The 25,099-nt window shown below is 35.8% G+C and overlaps 1 protein-coding gene across 2 annotated transcripts in view; it reads right to left on the bottom strand.

Moving 5' to 3' along the window:
• The window catches only part of LRRC49 (leucine rich repeat containing 49), a 53,680-nt gene that overhangs the window by 21,849 nt on the left and 6,732 nt on the right, over positions 1-25,099 (bottom strand). For both annotated transcript variants that reach the window (XM_050903583.1, XM_050903584.1), the window contains 4 exons: positions 24,720-24,786; positions 14,670-14,813; positions 10,560-10,621; positions 3,293-3,440 (listed from right to left, as the gene is read on the bottom strand). In XM_050903583.1, the coding sequence (XP_050759540.1) occupies positions 3,293-3,440; positions 10,560-10,621; positions 14,670-14,813; positions 24,720-24,786 (421 nt within the window). The remainder of the gene's footprint in view (positions 1-3,292; positions 3,441-10,559; positions 10,622-14,669; positions 14,814-24,719; positions 24,787-25,099) is intronic.

Raw genomic sequence — 25,099 nt, 5'->3', positions numbered from 1 at the left:
GCTTGTCTTTCAATTTGGGAACCACAGCACATTTAAAAAATACATACACACACTATATATTACATATACACACACATATATAAATATATATACACTTAGCAAATTCTGTTAAGAAAGTGTATTTGAAGTGATGGATAGCAAGTGTTCCTGGTTAAATAATTTCTCAGTAAGGAATATGTACACATTTCATTCATATTTTAATATTTTATTACATATCTGCAGCCAGTTATCTGCTTACTGTTATGAAAGACTGGAGGAAAAAAAGATAGGTCACAGCTAAACTGTAAGTGCCACTGGATAGGTCCACTTTTTCAAAAGTTCAAACTACAAAACATATTCAAAAAGCTTCAATGCCCAGAAAAACAACCATTATAGTATGTTAACCAAACAATGCAAATGACTACATATGCAACCTGAGCCTGCTTTGACTGTAACACACTTCAATTGCACGTAAGTCTATTTCATTGAGCCATAAATCAAGTCACATTACCTCACAACTAAGGTGGACTAAAGGTGTAACTGTTACAGTCAGTTACTGATGGTTAACACAGGTGACACACAGTAATCTGTCCAGCCACGGTAATTCAGCCACCTCCCCACTCTTTAAGCCTCTAGACTGATCTATCGATGTTTGAGAAAGTAAAAGATTTCCACTGAGTTGATGTTTTAGATACACAATACAAAGTGGCTGGGTTTTTCAGCTGAAAATCACCTTCTAATGACTAAGTGTTTACAGTCTTACAATGGAACTCGTTACAAGTGACTAACCTCCACTGATTTCACCACCACTGGATCCATGCCGCAGTGGTTTAAGAGCTTAAATCTTACATTCATAAATGGCTTAGGAATGAGACGGCCTAAGAAAACACCAACTTCCTCATGGGTTGGTGCAAGGTCAGGGTTTAAAAGTTGTCATAATATGATGCAATCCCTTGAATAAAGGCAAATCTGCCCCAACTTAAGAAATATTAGAACAATTACAATGCAAAAACATTTTATTCCAAGTGGAGAGTATTTGATTTTCACGGCAGCTATATGTTTCTGAATAGTTCCCTAAGGCAGAGGCAGTTACCACCAGACTTTTGCTTCATGGTTCCCTTTCTCCAGAGAATCCTATACAAAAGGCCTGGCTCCAAAGAGCACATGTCTTCTTGAAAACCAATATGAATAAAGCTTCAAAGTCTCTTACAAACTTTTGAAAATATCCTTCAGATTTTATTCTTTCTTGAAATAATTTTCCTGTCCCGGTGAAGCCAGCAAGTAAAAGAAAAGTTAAAAGCAGAAATAACAATTGTCTAAAACTCAGCTCTCGAGCAGAAGAGCTTCTGAACAGGTTAGTGAATAATTCCGAGTCAGAAAAACCCAACATCCTGGTCCAACTCTCAGTTCTTTACAAGACAAAGCAACACTTAAGTTCAAAATGGGCTGGATGCTCTTCAGACTAATGAAGAAAAGATCCTATAAATGTCATCAGAGTTTAGGTATACTAATCAAGTGAGAAAAAGCACATACGCAATATCGTACTTCTATTTCCCCACCAAGTTACATTGACCCTTACAGCCGATGGCAACAGCATGTTGCATTACTAGGCAGAATAGCTGGATTTGGCATTGCCAGCTTTCTAATTTTATCACAAATCTCATGATACTTGTTATTTTTCTTAAAATCCCAGTTTCGTAAGTCGTATGATTATCTAGGTAACACAGCTTTTATTAGAGAAAACATATAGCACCCTCTACATGGAGAAAATATTTAAAAAGTACTCAAGGCTCAAAAACCAGAAGGCAAATAAAGAATGCAAAACACATTCTTTGTACAAGTAGATTTACGAGCAGCACAACTGATGAAGCCTGGTTTTCTATGGCTTTTTGTCTTGTGGTTGATTCTCTGATGTTTAACAAGGTGCGAACCCAGATTAAGTTCTTCCCATGGCTGGGCATTTCTAATAGCTTTTTCCCCATACAGATCCCATAGAGTCTAAAAAGGAGTTGGAGCTCTTGCTACAGTTTTTCCCATCAGAGTTCTACCAGGATCCGTCTCCTCTCGAGAAGGGGGGGGGGGGGAAGGGAAAGACATTTTCTTTACATGACTCAAGTTTCTGAAATAATACTGAGCAAACGATCTTTTTAAAAGCAAAGTAATTAGCAAGTATTCAATTCAGTCAGTATAAATTCACAAAAAAAACCCCTCCAAACCATAGAATACCTGTGAACAAACAAGTATTTAGTGTTTTAAAAATACTAAAGTAATTTTTAAAATACTATAGTAATTTAAAAAATAATGTTTTCCACATACATGTTATATTTTATATCATAATTGGCTCTATTTTATACTCATGGTGTATTAGCTACAGGACAACAGGATAGATGGTGAAACAACCAGTGCAATTTATAATGCAGTACAGCCATTGTACAAAGCAAATGAGCATTTAAAATAAGGTGTATGTATCAGCACCTGGTCCAGAAAGGTAACACTGCAACACTGTTGCTTGTAAAACATATTATATTTGTTATCTTGCTGTTGGATGGATATCTCTTGTAAGAAGGTCATGCTTACACATCACTTTTGAGTAGACACAGAAGAATTAGCATGGCTATTCCTATATTAAGAGACAAAATAGTTGACTTAATGGTAAGGCCCCCAGTGATTGCCCTTCATCCTCTACCTTACAGTGTATTTTCAAGAAGTCTGTAGGAGACTTAGTTGTCTGCAAGTCCTCTCTGATCAAGGTTACTTGAACTTGAGCAGCAGAAACCGAAATGAATGGGAAGAGTAGGTTAGGTAAGGAAGGGGGAAATACAGACAGACACACAGAAGCTGTGTAGTCACCAGGTTTCCTCAGGGAAGCAGACTAAAGAAACCAACAAGATTTTTAAATTACAGAAGATAACAATTTTAGGGTAAACAGACTACTCCTTTAGAAGAAATATGCTGTTCCTTTTCAGCTATACAGCAAACCAGTAAAGACTGTGTTGAGAAAGTTCTAACCAAAAGCTTTGCAAATTCTCTCATGTCACATGGCAACTGATCACACAGTATTTACTAATGAAGGGTTTAAGCATTTAAAAATAAACATGTTAAAATGAAGTAAAAAAGCACACCCTTACATAATACTGAACAAAAGAAAAAAGGCTGAAGTTTTAAATATTGTAATGTCTATACACCATTCAACTGCATACTAAATTAAGAAAAAATGGTGGTATTTTTAATATACATATATACACAGAAAACCCTACAATTTACTTCTGAATTTAAGGATCTAGTAAGTTTGACGAAAACAGAAATTTCTTACTGTGATTCTCTTCATATCTAGCTGTCGGAGCTGCATCATATGATGGAGAACAGTGTGTTTGTACCATGTCTCCTGAGCTATTGGATTGCCATCAAGGGTGATATCTGACAAAGATGAGGAATCAGCAAGGCACAGAATATCCTCAAAACTGTAACCAAAAAAGTTTAAAGTTTTAATGTCATAGAGTAGGAATAATTTTGAGATGGAAGATTTTATTTCTGAAGGATAGAACATTAATATTTACCTGTACTGAAAAACTCCCATCCATCAATATTGTGTATGATAAATCAAACAATAAGTATTCTGAAATACCAACAACTGCTGCTGTTAAACTTTTTAATCTCTTCACATACAGGTAAAGAGAGACGCAGAATAAGAACCTGTTAACTATGGGAGTATAGTTTCACCTAAAAACCCCCCAAAATAGGATACATATGAACTCATATTCCAAAGAATAATACAAGGTGTATTTGCCATCAAAGTCAGCATGAAAACCATGGAAAATACAAGAAAAAAGCCAACCACAAATACCACAGAATGATCTTGGGTGTTTGCAACACATTAAATATCAGAAGAAAAACAACTACAAAAGCATCATATTATCTTCAAAACAGATTTGTCTATTGTTCCATGTCCAGTCTACAAACAATAGCAAGTTGGCTTTTCAGACAACATCTGATTCAGTTTCCTGACAAAAATAACTGGCCTGTATAAAATGTATTTAGAGATGTATAGCCTGTATCACATTCCTTTCATTGAAGATCGAATGTGAAAAGAAAGCAACTGACTCAGATAAATAGTATTTTTAAACAACAGAGAACTACTTAACTTGATTTCAAAAAAAACTCAACAGTTACAGAAATAAATATGACTCCCCAATGCCTTTTAAGAAATTGGTTACAGTGTATAAAGGTACAACTGTGCACCCATCCTTATGCACTTTGGCCTTCAAAAGTCAAGCCTGTGTTATGAAGTTAAGTAAGTTCAAGTGGAAAGTATGAAATAATTTGACTTGGTACTTTTGAAAATGAAGTTAAGAAAAAAATCTGAAAATTACAAAAGCAGCAATGATCACATAAAAATACACACAGAGGATCACCTTACTAGATAAACAAATACTTAATGACATTCTGAAATAAGAGACCATTTCTGAAGTGGAAAATATGGAATTATTGCCTTTTTTTTTATATTCTGACAATCTTACTGATTGCATCAACTGGTTATAGTTCTTCTCACTCCTGGTGGCAGGAAAAGTCTTCCTCCACTAATACCTGGAAGGATACCCCACCTTAAGTGTGCTCTGAACTTAGAGATCAGAAATCATACGCAGTACAGATGTTTGTATTAAAGACTGTCCTTGAATAAACTGGCAACTGCCTTTATCATTAGTATCACTCAACTTTCAAAAAAGCATACAATAGTCTGCTGAGGACTAACACTCAGCTGCAAAGGGCTTCAGATCTACCAGAATGTCAGATTTTAAAATGAGATGTGCCTGAAAGATTCTAGGTATTAGGTAAAACAATTTCTGCAACAACAACAAAAAGAAATACAGATAAAATATAAAAATAATATCACCAAATAGCAATCAGTCTTAACGAGCAGAAGAAAGGCCTGGATACCAACATAAGCTAGCAGGAGTACAGAAAAGAAATCACCCAATACAAATCTCAAAGAAACCAAGGCAATTAGTACAGCATGCAAGTAACTTCTACACAATAGATGTAGCAGATGGATGTAGCAGAAAAATGACAGAGTGAAGTGGAAGATACTACTACCTTTCTGCTTAGTGTATTAAAACAACATAAGATCTGATGGAAAATGAACTATGCACAGATTCCAATGAAGGCAGTGAAGGTGCTTAGCATATCTGAAGAATTGGGTGTTTTGTACGTGTGGTTAAAACGACAAGTTTGATTAGCATTTTCTGCTTCTTTTTGCGATCTGGTTTCCTTTCCATAAAACAGCTTGCGTAATCACATTTTTGGAAGATCGGGCTGACATATTACTTAAAATACATACTCAGTATGTCCTGAAGATAAAAGATAATCTTCCCAAATGACACAGAAGTTAGTAAAGCAAACTTGTAAACATGTTAGAATAAGAAAAGATAACTGAATTTCCATTGGGCTAGAATAGATTTTGCTTGACAAATACGAAAATTTTTTGGTCTTCAAAATTAGTTTCAAATAATGTAAATATATTTATTAAAAGCTTTAAATATACTTACTCCAAGCACTTCCCACTAAACATTTAACCAAACAGTACTTCTGCCATTACATATGATTTACAGATTTTTAATAAAACCAATCTCTTCAGGAAACGACAGAAAAGTTGAAAGTTTGCTAGTGTTTTCAAGATCTTCCACTTATACATACTGCTGTGCTTTGAAATTTTCAGTGCGTCAGCATACCAGAACATTCATTCTGGAGCTAAAACAGATGTGCTTGCTTTATCCTGCTTCTAGCTGCCCTATTAGCAGCTCAATTTTAGAGCAAAACAGTAGTGCAAAATAGCTATGTTTTCACATCTTTGTATACACATATGAAAAATAGAGCTTTAGAAATTCAATGTAGAAAACTTACTATACTGTACTGGTCACACGGGCATCCCAACCGTAAGCCAAGCAAAACTTTAGTGTAATACACTTACCAACCAGACTGCATACTTTACAACCAAGCTTCTGTCTGCTTCCCAGTACGCAGACTGCTGTGATAGAGCCAAGTGGTGACCACCCTACAGGAATCAGAGGCCACGTCTCAATGCTCTCTCTAGCCTCTGTTCACCACAAAGGAGTCTTTAACCTGCTCATGAAATACAAAGCAGCTGTGGATGATGTTGTTTCAGACTGCCTCAGTCAACCTTCTTGAGTGGAATGTCTGCTTCTCTTTCCAAAAGACCTTCTCCTGCAGGAGTCCCACCAAACTACGGCAACCACCTCTCCTTCCCTGTCCTTCTTTCTTCCTAGACGAATTTTTCTTTGCTAAAATGGTAGTTTCAGCAACACAGAAACAACTTGTGAATTTGGGTGTCCTGGTATTGGCTGGGATAGAGTTAATTTTCTTCTTAGTAGCCGGTACAGTGCTGTGTTTTGGATTTAGTGTGAGAATAATGTTGATAACACACTGATGTTTTAGTTGTTGCTAAGTAGCGCTTATCCTAAGTTAAGGATTTTTCAGGCTCCCATGCTCTGCCAGCAAGCAGGTGTGCAAGAAGCTGGGAGGGAGCACAGCCGGGGCAGCTGACCTGAACTAGCCAAAGGGGTATTCCATACCATGGAACGTCATGCCCAGTATATAAATGGGGGGAAGTTGGCCAGGAAGAGCGGATCGCTGCTCAGGCATCGGTCAGCGGGTGATGAGCAATTGCATTGTGCATCACTGGGTTCCCCCCCCTTCTTTTTTTGTTATATTGCTTTTCATTACAATTATTATTATTATTATATTTCATTATTATTATTGTTAGTATTATATTTTACTTCGGTTATTAAACTGTTCTTATCTCAACCCACAAGTTTTACCTGTTTTCCTGGTTCTCCCCCCCATCCCACTGGAAGGAGGGGGGGAGTGAGGGAGCAGCTGTGTGGTGCTTAGCTTCTGGCTGGGGCTAAACCACAATATGGGCTAAATTATCAAAAAGTGTTTTCTGGAAATCTTTTCAGAATAGATCAGTTTTACATCTTGTGTGCATGCTCAGAGTCCTGCATCCAATTCTCCTCTCTGCCAGAGGGGATGCAAAACCCACTTCTCCTGCCTCATATGAGAACGTGGCAATTACTAAGCAGCAGAGTATTCTGGAGTGGCATAAGCTCAACCTCCACCAATGATCCACGTTCACATTTACACATTTAGTAGGCAAGAATAGGACACAGGAACACTTGTACTCTGTTACAGCCTACTTGCTTAGGAAGACAGTTGTTCCTTCTCTATACGTTTGCACCAATGACTTTTTTAAAGCATGTTCCATAAAGGCGAAAAGCTCTGGAGAAGAGAAGGAAGGCAACATACTCGCTATAGTCTGATAGAACACCCAAGAGGGAACTGTATGTTCAAAAAACATTCAGTCAAAGAAGAAAACTTGGGTTTTCCCAGGTTTCTAACCACTAAACTATTGATGAAAACAGATGTTAGTACAGTCAACCTTTCATTCCTCTTGTACTGCTTTTATTCATGTATTTAACAATGTATTTATAAATTTCCATTCTGCTAAGAAAAAAAGATATTTTCTTGTTTTTATTAGGCTAAGAACATTCCTTCTCTCAGGTTTCCAATTCAGCAACCAAATGAAGAAAAACAACTACATGTCCCTTGAGCTTGTATCCAACTTTCTCCATATGGCTAGACAACATGCCTTACTAAATAAAAAAGCCAACATAGTGCTGACCTGGCAAGCAGTGTAACAGTAAAAATATGTATTTTGTTTCCAAGATTAAAAAATGGTCTTCCCTGGCTTCACATTTTGAAATATGAGCAATAATCCTCTTTCTGAATCTCAGTGGCATATTTTGCCTGAAGAAAAGTTTCTGTAATCTCTTCCCAGTACCACATGACAAATTCAAAATGGGATTTCTCCCCCTTCTTTGTAACTAGTTCTAGAGATATATATTACCTTCAGCCATCAGGTATGAATGACTTCAGTTTGTAACTGTTAAATTTTTTTGGGCTGAAGCCAGAAGCGGGACTTCTTTTGTTTCAGATCAGCATCAACTTCTACAGCGTTCGATTTTAGCTTATATTATCTTGCCAATACATCCTTTTTTACTAAAAGCTCTGCAGAAAAGCAGCAGCATTCTGAGGCCTCTGAAGCATGAGGGAAAAAGAACACCAGTGACTAAACCCATGACAGATTCTCATGCCTTAAATAGTGACAATTTTTAAAAGGCATTCCCAAACTTTTAGTGAAATATTAATTCATATATGTCAGTATGTATCAATTTAAGACTCAATGATTTTTGCTGACATACAAAAATAGGAAGCAGCACATTTCCATGGGAACAAAAATGCTACTTTTTTTTTTTAATGATCACTAATAACATTTTAATGAATCTGTAACATAAATAAATCCAGGTTTTGGCAGTATACTTTGTTGTTTGTTTCCATTTGCAGGTTTTCTCTATGCACCTACAGATAAATGAATTAGAATATCTGTGTATTAATTTGATTGTCTAAAAGAAAAGTCAGTTGTATAGACACAGCTGTTTCTAGAAAAAATAATTTTTAAAATTACCATATGGCATACAGTAAACCCAGGTAAGTGACTCAAAACCACACAAAATCATTTAAAAGGGTTGTAGGAATGTTCAGATGTAGCACAGCAATTCACTAGTGTTATGGCTGCATATAACTTCTTCAGTCAGTTCAAACAGTATCAAGCAAGTATCAGAACACAGATGGTCAAGAGTATACTTTTATATGTAATCATTTTCCTGTTAGAAGACATATCTACTACAAAACTCAAAGTCAGAAATTAACGGGGTTTTTTAGCCTTCAAAACTGCTATATGCAATAGAAGGTTATTATTTCAAAAACCCAAGCTAAATGTGATCATCAAAAGAAATTTTTCATTTGATTGTTTTAAAATAATGTCTGGTAAACAAAGAGTTAAACTGATCCATCCACTTACCTACCCACATATGTATACACAATTTATAGAAGAGCAATGTCTTTCGTTTGACATTAAGATTTTATTTTTATACCTATTCCAACTACAAATTAAAACCAAATTATATATTTGCATGAATGTTCTAAACAAGTATTTCTAGCTTACATGAAAACTAAGACTAGATCTATCAATAGTTCAACTGAAGTCCCAATGAATAAAAGACAACAATCATGATAAAGTACCAAGAAGCAAGCTACTGATTACATAAAGTTTGAGAAATCTACTTTAAAAACCTCACATAAAAACTGAAACATTTTTCCTTCTCTGAACACTATAAAAATAACATGAATTTGCATAAAACAACACGAGAAAGGAGTCCGAAAGCTACACAAAATATATCAAGTACATAAAAAGACAGAGAAATTCCACTGACTGCAGTGATGCTCCCTGATGGCAAGGGAGCCAGCTACTGCAGTCCCCTCATTGTTCTTGCCAAGCTAAGACATTTTTTAGAAAAACAGAAACAAAAGGCATGTTTCAATTCTGGAAATTATTCAAGAGGCAAAATACTAAGTCCCTCACTAGCAGATTAATTAAGGGAAGGGCATATTAAAGATTCCTGCAGTTCATCTCTCATTTTTTTTAAATGCTTAATACCCATGAGTATTTAAGGAGATCTACTGCATTGGTACTTTAAGAACTTAAGGAACACAGACAAGTAGGTTGGAGCTGTCTGCAAAAAGCATAATGCAGGTCAACTTAAAATGTTCAAGTAGCTATTACAATAAAAGCTCATACTAAGTATAACATTTTACAGAGAAAGCAGATATCACAAGAACAGCGCAGTATTTCCAGCAATTAGAACATGAAGCATCTTTCCCCTATCCCATGTTAAATTACTTGATTCTAAGCAAAGGCGGCTGGTGGTGATTAAGGGATTTAAAAGAAAAAAAAAAAGACATACCAAACTGAAGATAATGCACTTTTTTTTCTTCTACAATATTGGCACTAGTATAAATGCAGACTCCAAAAAAGCATGAATATGAAAAAGCATAGAAGACAAACATTTCTATCTATTTATAAAAAAATGCACTTAGTTACTTGAAACTATAGAAGCCCTGCTTTGAAAGTTGAGCTATTCTGCTTCTGTCATCCAGTTTGAAAGAGAAATAACCATTAATATACCTTTTAGACTTTATTAATATATGGACAAGTAAAATACAAGCATGAAATAATCTCATCATTGTAAGCAGAATCTGACTCAGCAGTTTGTGTAGCTCCATAAATACAGCGATGGTATGTTAAATAGAATATGTTCCTTGTGTAATGTTGCTTTAACAGATATCTAGTTGAACAGTAAAACAACATATTTAGAAATCTATTTTTAATTTTGATCATCATTGTAAACAGTATGATAATTTTTAAATTAAAAATGTAAGTTTCTTGGTAGAATACTCATAGTACAACTACATTTAAATGCAAAGGTTTTCAAGAATTTTTATGTTTAAAGTAGAAAATACACAATAGCTTGATTATGTTATCTGATATGTTGGGGGGGGGGGGGAAGTATCTGCACTCATAGTGTTTGAATTTAAATTTTAATGAAATACAGCTCCAATAGGATACTTCAAATTACTGATAGGAAGCAAACTGCTATTTCCCTTACCTAGATATATTGTTGAAGCTGAGGAAGAGACGCTGGAGACAGGGCAAAGTATCCACATCTTTCTAGAAGGAAATATAGAGGCATAAATTCAGTAGCTGAAAGTAGCTTTTGAACCTCTCTACTTTGTCTGATGAAATACTGTCATTTCTATACGCTATAACCTTGCTGCAACATTGATTTCTGTTGAACGTGCAGCTCCATTTCTCCCTAGTGCAGACTGCAAGGGAGTGTTTCAGTGCAGATATCCACTCTGCAGAACAAGCTGCATCACTTGCAAAGCAAATGATGTTAAAGAAAAGAGGATAAGGCTGCTGCTGGTTTCTGAACAGGCTTTTGGGAAATAAGCCAAGGTGCTGTCTCAGCATTTAAGCTGCAGGATAAACACACTGTAAAAAAAAAAAAAAAGGTTATTTTGTGACCATGCTGAAATAAGGTTTTTAAAGTCCAATACAGCAGTGCAATTAGCAATACCAAACAGCAATGACTCTTCTGCCAGTGAATGATCTGAAGGACTCTGTCATCTTTACAATTAAAATTTGTAAGAAGGAATGAGTTTCCAGAATGAATAATTGCGGTTTTAACATATGCCACTAAAGACCTTTGCAGAAAACCCCTCTAAATAGCAAATAGCTCATATATTAGTAAGATGAAACGTATCAAGTAAGAGCAAGCTTCATCTATGATATATAATCCATAATGGCCAGACAGCACAGTCTGCAGTGATTCACATACCATTCAGACTGCACACCTAACCCCTCACTTATAAGTCTGCATCTCCTTATCCTACTAAGGAGCATACTCCCAACTTGCAACCCGTGGACATAAACCTGTTACAGCACAGGGAAGTGTCACAGGGCTCACTACCTTGATTTTAGCCACAAAATCAAATCTACAGCCCTTCCTCCCTCCACCTGATTTGTGACATGTCTACATAGCATTCTAGAAACAGAAATAGTTCATTCCACCAAACAGGTGAACACAAGGCAGCTCTAAACAAACCCTGTAGCTGCTATTAATGAAACACTGAATGTGAGCTAACAAGCATTGCTGAGAGTCATAGCTCTGTATACAATAAGCAGGGCTTACTACCTCAGGTCTGCAGTTGCAAGACTCCTGGTTCAGAGCTGTTCTGAATTCTCCCAGATCAGACCATGGAAAGATTGATTTCACAACAGAATTACATCTGGACACCCCCTCTGTCCCTAAGGCTACTTAGTGCTGATACTTAAAGGGGTGGGTGCACATGATACAGGTGGATATACACATGAAGACAAGCATTATAGGGTTGTGCACAGTAATTCTTAAGCAGCAAGGATTTTAACTAATCAAAGAATTTTGCATTGGAGAATACACAGTAATTTGCCCTGAAGACAAATTTCCATAACTAGCATGATATGTTGCTGACCTGTAAAATATGTTGCAAGTCTCACAGGCGTGACAGCAAACACCTCAAGCAGGATTTAAAAAAAAAAAAAAAAAAAAAGCCTCCAGCTACTTCAGTTTTGATATAAAGTCATATAGGGCAGTGGACACAAAGGGCAGGAGTTCTTTTGCAAAAAGATGGTGAACACCTTGACCAGTCCTCCTTCAAGTCTAAGATCAAGCTGCAGATGACAAAAAACCAAACTTCTAAGCTTTTAATACCTCAAAGCAATCAATCAGGTCCATCTTTCAAACAAAAACACAGTTCATCTTCCTACCAGTGGACCCTAATTCACAACTGGATGGAAAGTGAATAGACATTCCATAATTCATCATATGCATAGATTTGTGCTTTTAATGCCATATGAGACACTTTGTAATCCTCTATTCTTTCTGTTTGCTATTCTTTAGAATAGTCAGACTTCTTGAAGACACTTCCAATCCTTTAAGATATGATTCTGCTATAAACCAAGCCTCAGGACTGCCTTTTTAAATCCTACAGCTTTGGACAAACTACAGTTTATTCTTACAAAAATAACTACTTGTGATTCAAGGACTTCCAGTCTCTAATGAATACCTCAAAGACAAAAAATGGTCCCAAAATTGCTAATCTAAGGCCAGTGGATTGTAAGAGATGATTATATGTTTAATGGCTCAAATAAACTATAATCTAGTTGGATAACTTGAATTCTTCAATATAGCTAACTGCAATGGGTATGGAGTTCAGTATGGAACCTCATTTTGTTTGACAAATGAGAATATCATCTTTCCCACACAAGAATAATACACTTAGAGCGGGCGGGGGTGGGTGGGGGAAATAAGGAAGGTTCACAAAAAATGTACTGAAAGAGAAAATGATTTAAATTATATTGATTTTTTTTTTCATTATTTGGGGACAGCAAACTTTTTAAAATTGAGGTTAGATTCTTTCATTTAAAGGAATAACCAAGTTTAAAAAGCTTGATTCATGATGATAGTGTTGTCATAGTAACTGAGTAACTAAAACACTGTCCAAAAACTAAGACACAGAAACCAAATTCTTTTAATGAACTTAGAGTGAAAATTTTGCAGTTAAGTGCTACATCATAACTATATCATGATTAAAATGACACACACAACCCCCCACACAGTCAACCATAAGAAAACCTAAACCTCATCTTAAAGGAAAGAAATCTAAACACCCTCCCCTCAACTACTCCAGCAATAATATAACAATATCCTGGATATTCTTTCCATAAAATGATACATTTGTTTCTATGTTTCTGGATTTTCAGTAATTTCATATTGCAGCAGATTCTGAATTTCAATACAAAAGTAATGCAGCTTTCATTTTTTCAAAAAAATTAAAACAAATTTAAGTAAAGAAATACATGTACATTGTTGCGCACAGAGAAAAAGACAATACCTATCAGTAAAATAAGAAAAAGATTTTATTTTAGGAAAGAGACATATATTTACTTTAGATTTCAGACAGTATGACATGTCCAAGACTTGACTTCATATGATTTGAGTCCTTCTCTAAAAGGAGCGTTAGTGTCATACTTGCTAAAATCACCATCCAATTAAAAACAACCCCCACCCCCCCAACACCACTCCATTAGAATGTAACCAGGGTAAAAAAAACCAAAACAAACAAACAAACCAACCAAACAACTAGAAAAAATAAAGTACTTCCCTGAACAGAACATCATCTTCTGGAACACTGTCTCTGGCCAGGAAAGACTAAAACATTGAGATACAGCACAGAGTCCAAGCCTGTAACTCACTAATTTAAATTTCATGCTGACTCCCCATTTGTGACAACAGGTAGCAAGGAGTAAGTACGAGCTACACCTGAGAGGCGTGAAAAGGCAGCAGCTACAAGCAAGGAAGAGAATTCTAGGTAACATAACTGATGTAACGGGAAGGTATAGTAACAGAGTCAGCAATGAGCAGAAATTTCTTATTTTTGAAGTGTAAAAACAATTCATATATGGCAAGAAGCAGAAATTCAAGAAAGGAAAGACTCAGCAACAATAGGAGACCAAGAACTAAAGGAATTATGAGGTCCAGAAAAATATAGCTATTTAAGTAGACTTAACTGTATTACTTTAAAAAGCCCTTGTTCAAATAATCTATTTGCCATACCTGAACTACAACTCATAAATTGCAAAGTGAAAAGCTTTATTTTTTAGAACATAAAGACTTACAATGCTAGGTTAAAGCTTCAATTAGGAAATTCTGCTTTTAAGATCAGTATCTATTTTCTCTGCATTTGCCCCAGAAATATTCATGAAGAGATGAAATTTAATATGGTCTGACTGCTTAGCTGAGCTACAGAAATTGAGAGGGTTTGTTTCTAGGAAACAAACTTGTATGGAAGAAAAGTATCTAAATTTGTATGTTAGAACCACAAAGCTTCTTCAGAATCTTCCCCCTGCCCCAGAGAACCATCATGAGCTATCAAGATTTGAATCACTACAAGTGATCTCATTTAAACAAAATAACACCAAAAATAAATTGCTGCTTGTTTCACCTTTATGTTGTAGAAGTAAGTATTGCAGCAGAACAACATAAGTAACACAATACTGGAAAACACAAGATTTCAACAATCTGAAATGCTGATATGGTTTAAACAAGTTACAGTAATAGTGCATTTTGTTAAAAACAAAGAAAAAGGAAAGAGAAGACAAGAGTTTTGTTCCTTACTATAGTAGAGACTTGATTATGACGAAGGTTGAGCTCTGTGAGCGAATCCAGTCCATTAAGGTTTTCTACAATAGTTAGTAGGTTTCTGGCAAGGTTTAACACTCTCAGTTCACTCAAATGACAGATGTTTTCTATTTTAGTAATCTGTGAAAGAGGTATAATTATTAATATGCATACTGTGTTTTATATATACAATAGATCTATGTAGCACATACTTTTTTTTTTAAAAAGTATACATGAACAATCAACTTAATACAATTGTGTGCTTCTTGTGTATTTTTCTAAACCATGATAATCATGCCATAAATTGCTCAAAACAAGCTACATTCTGCCAGAGATTAAGCACTAGTATTCACTTCACTAATATCTTTCTAGCCATACTACAGTAAAATCAGTCAACACTTCTTTACCATCAGAAATTAGGTTACTTCAGCTGTGCTGTTCTGTAGCAGCAACCTTGAAGACATCGTAAAACTAAGATGACACTGATGATGATATGGTATGCCAAAATGGGGAAATTTTGTGCACAGTTGATCCTTAATTTGTCTGCAAAGGCACTCAAAACACACATCTGAATCTCTTGGTACCTATGCTACAAGAATACACGGCATCGTATCTCCCTGCCATCACAGAACTCTGTACCAATTTCCCTTCATGCCTCTTAAAAAGCCAGTAGCAGCATTCACAGCTCTATCTACAGGAGGTCCACAGACACCTTCCAGCAGGTCATGAGGACAGGAACCTACTGTGAGTCAGAGGCAAGGAGCAGCCACAGCCCTCTGGAGAAGAAAGCAATTATTCTGAAATTGGAACTGGTAAGGAAGTTTTATGAGCGGGTAATTGCTGGAATCAGAAAGACACACTCAAAAGTTAGAAAAGCAAGCAGCAGCATCCTTAGTTTGGATACACAGCACATTCGCTTGACAGTCCCCAGCACTTCTTCGGCAACTCATGGCTTCCTGTGATTAGAAAACGGAGGGATCAAACAAAGCAACTAAACTACAGTAAACAGGCAGCTGCCCAAGGTTTGTTTTTATACTTAATATCCTATTTTAACAATTCAGGTGAAAGTGACCAAAAAAAAAAAAAAATCAAAAGAGTAATCATAGCTACTGCCCCTTCATTTTCTTTTTGACTTCTAGAAACACAACCGTGTTTTACAAAGGCATTAATTATTGCTCTGTTGACACAATCTGCATTAATTTCCTGCTGCTTGTATTTCTCTCAGCAATCCACTCAAGGATCTCTATCCAGCTATTTATTTCTCATAGTGGTCTGGGATCTGTCCTCCAGCATCTATCCAGACATTTACGCAGGACTTGCATATAGCAATGTATCATGGAGAAGACAAAGTATTGCCACTGCACAGGGGGATATTCCTATCATATTCTTACTGAAACCCATGCTACATGGCAGGAAGAAGGCAGTAGATTTTCCTGTGGAAAAGATTTCAGCCTTCCAAAATGTGTGCCAGTGCATCCAAGGATACAGTGTACAAAGCTATTAACAAGTATAATGAATTCCCTTTCAATTAGAATGCTCATCTGCTGGACCACTGTAAGCTCCCTTCAATACCCTGTACTCAGGCACACTATTCCTCCTCGAAGCTGCCAACAGCACTTAGATGCAGACAAGCAAGATAGCAACTAGTGTCACACACCTTCCCAGTGATAATGAACTTTCTGATGCTTTAGACCAGTACAAGTCTGGCCATGCCAGTTTCCAGAAAGTGTCTAGCAGCTCCTGGAATGGGAGAAGAGGTAAGGCAGCTGTTACTTAACAGTTTGAGAACACGTAATGTTGTTGGTAATTGTCATATATATACACACATGTATGTACACATATATATGTATATAAGTCTATGACATATGACTTGAATATGCTGCTATAAAAAGTATTTCAGCAATTTTTCCATTAAAAAGCACACAAAAGTAGATAACAAAGCCAAAATTAAATAACATCTTAAACCAACTTTTGATTTATCTGCTAATTAAAACTATTACGCATCAGCCACTTACGTGTATTATATGCAGAAAATAAAAGTTATCAGGATACAAAAATATTACAGCAAAAGGAACAGAAAATATCACCATTTAGAAGAATATATTTAGACAGAAAGAGCTGTAAAAGCAAAGCCAAGAGCAGATGGTTAGCCTGAAGAGCACAGACCACTGCAGATATCTGCGTAGCTAGAATTACAGCATTCCACAAAGTAGAATACTAATCCTGGCATTTTACTGCTATCGCAAAGATAAATGATTTCATCAGCAATGTACAGAGATACTCTTTATCATTTTGCAAAGTTTTAAGATTAACTCTACTGGATTTTCTGTTTCAATTATGCATGCACACATGAAGATACACCAGCTTTTAGTACGTACTATTAGGTGCGGATTAGATACAAGCCATTATCACCTCTTTTTAGAGGATTCAAATAATATTTCTTTTACTAAAAAGAAATTACATCTATGACTATTTTGTATTAATTATAAATAAAGAAGGATTATTAACCATTTCTAGTTCCTTTTTCAAATACTAAGTCAAAGACTTGTAAACATTGAACAAAGCCACTATTGTATTTTCTTGTTTGCTTGTATGTCTGAATACTTAGCTACGAAATAGATTTATTTCAGAAAAGATTGTTATGTACCACACAATCACTCATCAATAATTAAACTGCACATAAGTTGCATCTTTTAAGACACGTTTCCGACATTATTGAAAAGAAGTTCATGCCTGAAAAGTCAGGTTGCATTTTCTTTTTCCTTTTACTTATATCCTTGAACTTCTGGCAGGGAAAATGATTCACAGAATTAAACAGAACACAAAAAATAACTCTAATGACTTTTTGAATTTTAAAGCATTACAGAATAAACTCCATTCTAAATCAAGTTAGAATGAAATTCAAGTTCAACTTGACTCAACTTTAATGCATTAGTTCACTGGAAGACAGAGTAAAGTCCCTTTTAACCCTACCTGAAATAAAAAGGTTTTAAAGAGATTTATATGGAACATATACCATTTGTACTATTTACCTTGACAGCAAAGATCAAGCCAACAGTCAGTGGTCTCTCCATAGACTATTCAGAGTGCTTGGAAGCACACTATTTAGAAATTAAATGTTTAGTTCAAAATAAAATGTAAGTTGTAGTGCATTAAATATATCATGCACACAATCATGTGCAGGGTCTCTGAATGATGTAGTATAATATGTCCATATTAGCGTGTTAATAACCATAGAAACAGAGTCTCCACATAAAAATTTACTTAAATGTTATTAAGATGCTGTATTTTCTTACAAATTTTTACTGGGTAGTATTAAAATCAAGAGCCTTACTAAATCGTGTAGGAAAACAGGCAAAGAGTAGTAATATGACAAAGGAATCCACATTTTGTGCTTTTTGTAAAGCATAGACGTTGAGTGCAGTATTTCATTAGGCAGTACATTGATTTTTTTTTTTTAACCTTCTTTTGGATTTTTATTACATGAAGGGATTTTCTTTAAGTAGTAATGCATTTAAAAGCTTGATTTGGAAAAAAAAAAAGAAATCATACAAGGTTTATCATTAAGCATTGTGGAATACTATACCTCAATGTTTTAAAGCACATCCAGTTCCCAGCACATTTCTCACTTGGGAAGGAGAGTCTCAAAGTTCAGACCAAACCATATTATCCAAAAGACCCAGCACCAAAATAAATCAAAATACTTTCCCAAAAAGTGAACAAAAATGAAATTTTCCTCCTTCTGTTTTTCCTCACCTCCAACCTCTTGGGAACAGTCCAGTCTTAGAAGTTTCACAATCTGCATTCCATCTATAGGATTGATTTACACTCCAAGAGAGAGGGAGGGAGGGACTAAGACTAGAACAGGAATCTAGCTTTCCTCTTAACTGCTACTACTCCATGAACATTAACAAAAATAAATAATTTCTAGCTAGGCTCTAGCACTATTCTTGAAAAAATAAGATTAATAATATTCATATTCTGGCCATATCCTATTTGAGTATTTATATTCTGCATATATTGAGAGTGACTGCTGAGATTTCTTACCTTATATAGAACTACTGTGTCTAATGAAAGAGTTAACTTTTTTGTTAGTCTAATGCATTTCAAATACTTTTAATATAACTTGTACACAAGATTTAATCATTCAATGATCACCTTGGATCACAGGTAACATACAAGAGATACTGTGCATTATTAACAATAGCTTTGAACATAAAAAAAAATAAAATTCTTGCAAGCACCTTAGAATATTCCTGTGGTGAATTAAACTACTGAAGAAAGAATGAAAACTATTTGCTCAGATATTATGTAATGGATATTACACATAAGATATTTTAGTATTTTACTGTAAATACATCCTACAACATATACAAACCATAAAGGGGAAAAAAATGGTAGCTAAGAGAATAATACTTTCTTCTTGCCAGATACGTGAGCACCTTCAATGTCCTCAGAAAGAATTGCATAACATCACATTCACTGAAGAGTCAATCTGGTAAAACGACTTGCCAAAAGGCATCAGGAGGATTTACTGGATTTTGCTATAATCTGCTACATTGAATTTTATGGGTTTTATTTAACAGCATCAGAGAAGCCAAACCGTGAAACCAAAGACTACGGAAAGACTCTGTTCTGTATCATAACTCAGAAGTAGTAATACTACTTCAGCAATTTCTATCCCATAGTCTATTGTAGTAATAATATTATTGTTGCCAGGCAATATCATTTAAATGATAGCATTTTACTTATATGACTCTTCTCATCTACTGGAGTCTAACAAACATGTTAAACCACCTTCTGGAATTGTCTGTCTGACTACAGAGGAAAGCTGGTGATACCGGAATCACTGAATGCAAGTTAACTCATATCTCAACTAAACTCTATGCAAGCAGCAAATATTCAGCTAATTCTCTACCGCGATGGAGACTGCTCACCAGATATTCTCCCATTAATAGAACTGTCTTTACTACAAAAAGCGCGTCCTCGTCTTCTATTAACTGCGACATGGCAACTTCAAAAGGCCCAGTCAAAACACCTGCTATACACATTAATACAAAGAATGGAAAAAGCTGTAAAATAGATTACTGTTCTAATATATATAAAAATATGAACCACAGAGGATGACTCTATAAAAATAAACAGACAAATCAACAAGTCTGAAGAAAATTCAACTGTCTTATTTGTCAACAAATAAATTGCCAAAATACTCTATAAAGCCACTTGCAATCAACCCTCACTCTCAAGCAGTAACAGAGTTGATGAATAGAAGCAATCAGTGCAAACTGCACAGAAAGTGCTCTAAGACCAACAGATTTGATGCGTAATTTCATCAAATGTGTGCGACTTAGGAACATCAAAACCACAGGAACACTCCTATCCTAACCCCAAGTACAGAGTGCCGTTCAATGAGTTCTGTAGTGGGATGTTGATTCAGTGCAGTACAGCTTAATGAACTGCCACATTCATCCAATAAAGAGGTTTTTCATGGCTTTACAGGGGACATTCTTGCAATAAAGAATTGCCACTTTACTAGTATCCTCAAAATAATTCTTCTTCTCTACTATTGTTTTCTTCTTCTATTTCCCCTACCACTAAAAACAGAAAATAGGAAAATAAAAGATAGTGAATTTAATCTAAAGTAACCCTAGCCACAGAATCAGAGCATCAGTTGAGGTCAGAAGGCACCTCTGGAGATCATCCCTTCCAACCCCCCTGCTCAAAGCAGGGTCAACTACAGCAGGCTGCCCAGGACCATGTCCAGTCAGGCTCAGACCACCTCCAGGGATGGAGATTCCACCACCTGTCTTGGCAACCTTCCCCAGTGTTTGGCCACCCTGACAATAACATTTTTCTTAAGTTTGAACAAGCTTCCTGTATTTCAGTTTATGCTCAATGATTCTTGTCCTTTTGCTGGACACGACTGAGGTAAGCCTGGCTCCATCTTATTTAGACCCTCCCATCAGCTATTTATATACATCAATAAGAACTCCCTGAGGCTTCTCTTCTCCAGGCAAAGCAAATCTCATCTCTCTCAGCTGCTCCTCATGAGAGATACTCCAGTCCCTTTGTCCCTCTTTGCTGGACTCACTCCCCTAAGTTCAGGTATCCTGGTCAGATCCTAAGAAGGATCACCTCCCACAACCCGCTGGCAATACTCTTCCTAATGCGGCCCATGTCCTTTACTACAAATCTGCTTTTCAGCTGGTGAGCGCCCAGCCCATACTGGTGCAGGGGGTTATTCATCCCTAAGTGCAGGACTTTGCATTTCCCCTTCCTGAATTTCATGAGATTTCTCTCAGCCCATTTCTCCAGCCTGTCAAGGTCCCATTGAATGGCAGCACAACCATCTCATGTATAAAGCTCTCCTTCCAATTTCCTGCATTGTTAATAATGCAGGTCATCAATGAAGATGTTAAGAAGTATTGACCTAGTATCAACCTCTAGGGTACAACGATAGTGACTGGCCTCTAGCTAGACTTTGGGTTGCTGATCACAACCCTTTGAGCCTGGCAGTCCAGCCAGTTTTCATTTCACCTCACTGTCCATCTATCTAGTCCAAATTTAATTTAATTTAGTCTCTAAAGATGTAATGGGAGACAGTGTCAAATACCTTCCTAAATTCAAGATAAAAAACATCCACTGTGCTCGTCATTTTGTTGTAAAATGTCATTTCCTACGTAAATTCATGGTGAGTACTCCTGGTTGCCTTCTTGCTGTAATATGTTTATAAATGGTTTCCAGGACTATTTGTTCCATCCCTTTCCCAAGCATTGAGGTGAGGCTGTCTTGTTTCATAGCATTTGACATATACTCATTTATGTCATCCCTGTTTCAGGCCAATTACAGTAAATGCAACAATTTGCTCATTGAGCAGACAGCATTCAGGTAAAACTTACATCCAAGTTTTAGCTTATCAATAGCTTTCTTGAAAGAATCTATTATTTCTTCCTGGAGAGTCTGGTATCAAAACCCCTTCTAGTAACTTATTACAAAACCTGTCATTGTAGTAAAATTACAAATGTTTTCTTCAAAAACACAAAGACATCTTTTTGAATTAATACAATCAAAAAATAAATGCAAAACCAAGTGTACAAGTCTGAGTAGTGCCTTTAACAGTATGAATTCTGCATTGTGGCCCAAGAATATCACATTAAGAAAATCCTGAAAATATTCCTGGCAACAAGATATAGATGATACCACAAAGACAGCTATCTTTTCTAGAAAATAGCCTTAAAGTTTTGTGCTGGATCAAGACTGTTTCCCATGTACACAGCATTAAATAATTTCTCACATCTGTAAGAAACACAACTTTGAATGTAAAATGAAAACAAAAGTACCATAAAAATATCTGTAAGCATGAGAAACAGAGTATGACTGAAAAGATGGTAACATTAAGTAACCTATACAGTGTGTTCCACAGTTACTGGAAGTGAGCAACAGAAAATGACGTCCAGAGGAGATCTCATATTCACACAGCAAATACAGATATTCATACTACACTGGCAGTCAATGACGCTTTTGTACACCAGAAGTGAATTACATTTTTTCATAGTTATAAGAAAAGAAGACATAAGTGATGCACACCACAGAAGTGCCATTACACTTTTTACTTGAAATAAGAACCATCCTGATAAAGGAAAATTGCTGCCCATCGCTGGTTCCAAATCATAAAACTGACTAGATTTACTGTAGATTTTTTGACTTTCCTCTGAGAACTAGGTGCAGGATAATGCCACAAGCAATCTAAGGAAACAGAGGTATCAAGAGCTTATTAAGACAAAGCAAATCCTATTTGCTACTATTTTTCATTATTACTGACAAGCAGGATATTCTGTTTCTGCATTCTTGATTCTAATTGATCTGTACCGAATTAAAGAAAAAAAAATCACGTATATGTTAGAGACAGGACATTATATCAACGGAACAATGATCAGAATCCACTATTTTGAACTATATACCAACACTTCATTTTTAATTCTACTGATCTGTTGTTTAAATTGCTATGTTCTGGAATATTGGAACACATATTTTGAAGTTCTCAAAACCAGTTTTGTGGCTGAAGTCTGTTCTTGAGAAATTTACGATGTGGAAGAAATACCGTTTAAGACAGACTAGAAGGCTGCCCTAAATAAAGATCCCACACATCTAAATAAAGTTAAAAGACAGAGCCCCCCCCATCCATTATTAAATAAGCAAACAACAAAAACAACAAAAAACCCAGACTTCAAAACAAGACACTAGTACACTAAGCTGATATGTCTCAAACTCAGCATTTCTTCTCTTCTTCATTTCTTCCCTTATGCCTTCAAAAATAACTAATAGTATGTATTGCAGATTGGTGTTCTAAATTTTGAATTCCTCAAAGACAGGAAAAAAAGAATGTTAATGTGAAAACTTGCATATCTTTAAACTGGAAAAGAACAGAAAGATAATTTATTAATGGAAGAGAAGTTCATAGTCTTTACTTGGTCTTTCCATGAAAAATACACTAAAACTACAAAAAAAAAAAGCAGAAAACAATTCATTCCCTTTCCTAACATTTGTGCCCTTCACATGCACATTTATGATTAAAACTTTCTGAAAAACAAAAGCAGTTACTGTGCTCCAGAGATTTAATATTTAACTCCTGATACAGGATAATTTTTTATGTTCTCTGGACCAAAGTAGGCCTATTATTATGAAGCTGATATAGCAGCAGTCAGTTGGGCACTATGCCCAAAACTCCCAATAAAGTTCTACATTAATGTAGAGGGAGTTGTACAGATACTTGAAGGAAAAAAATTAAGGAAAAAAAAAATCAGATCTACTTCACGATCATTTGTAAGAGTTGTGCATGATCTATGTTTCATTTCCACTAGTGATTCCTCCACTTGTGCTATAGAAGTGTGCTGACTGGCACAGCTGCATGTCTAGTCTGCAAGTACTTTTATCAAAAACAAAAAAAACCCCAAACTTACAACAGCAATAAGAAAAGGATTATAACTACACAAACACTTAGCCATCTCCAAATACAGTCCCTCTAAGACTCCAAGGGCAATGTCATTATCTGGTCCTACACTGCCTCTGCCACTGTACAACACGCATACTATTGGACTAATGTTATTCAAAGAAGCCACAAACTTATTGCATCACATATAACAATAACTCATAGTGCTAGCTTGTCTTTTCTTTCTTTTTTTTTTTTTTTTAAAAAAGCATTCCCATTCCCCACTGTCAAGCAATTGTAGAATAAAGAACACACGCACACAGAAATCGGTAAGGCGTCAAAACTGTCAGAACAGGAATCCTGAAAATTCACACATTGGTCTTATATAGTCGCAACAACCATGTGTTGTTTTAAACAGCTCAATTATGGAACATTCTGTATCACATGTGTTCTAAATTTATTTTACACAAGAATACTATATCCGGCTTGCCCTTAATATTCCATACTGCTTCCGACATACCCATTAAACAAGAATCTTCCTCATACATGTACTACAGCTAAAACCTTATGCACCACTTGAAACAGAAATGACTGCTTAGTCTCAAACTGGGGAAACTGAAGAGACATCAGGTGACTTAAGTCCATTCAGAAGCATGAATCAATCAAGAGCTTGGACCCATTCTGCTTTTTCCTGTACAAATTTAAGTCTTCTACAGATACGTAAGGGATCTTGCTTTGTAAGATCACCAATACTAGAAACAACACAACAATCAATAGGATCTTAAATTCTTCTATGACTTCTAAGACTGTTACTACACCACAACTACTTATGCTAGATTACTATTCTGTAGCTGTGAGTGCCAGTACGCTCAGTTGACTCAGCATTTTAATCACCATAACTTTCCAGAAGTACAATGCTGAAAGTACAAGAGACTTGACACCAAGATTCAAAGTAACATCACACTGATGTTACTTTATTAATTTACTGATTTCTCTGACCTCAAGAGTTGCAAAATTTGCTACCAGTTCCCTTTCAAAAAGCATTAGTTTTCTAAAAGACACAGGAAATACATGATGTCTACACAAGAAACATAAATAACCAAGTTATTGTACTGTACCTGATTTCCATGAAGATCTAAAACATCAAGATTTTTTAGGTTCTCCAGATTTGAGATCTTCTTTATTCTGCAAGATTTCAATTATGACATAAATTATTTTTCATATTAGATAAAACGTATCTCTCATTTTCCAGCTAATACAAAACTTAGCCATTTGTTCCTGCCTACCAAGAGTAACAGAAGAATAACAAAGTTCTGAACCACGTTAAAAAAAAAAAAAAAATGAATAAATGAATGAGTATGCCTTAGACTATCACCTTCCTTTGTGACTGTCAATAATGCAATAGCGGCAGTATGTACGTGGCTCTTCTAGGAAGATGAAGAGGGAAGGAATATTTGCACCACTAGAAAACAAAGTCAACAATCAGACTATCCAGATA

Source organism: Gymnogyps californianus, chromosome 11 (genome assembly GCF_018139145.2).
Source record: "Gymnogyps californianus isolate 813 chromosome 11, ASM1813914v2, whole genome shotgun sequence".
Lineage (NCBI taxonomy): Eukaryota > Metazoa > Chordata > Aves > Accipitriformes > Cathartidae > Gymnogyps > Gymnogyps californianus.
The sequence above is the reverse complement of the archived record's forward strand: the minus strand, read 5'-3'. Positions and strand labels throughout refer to the sequence as shown.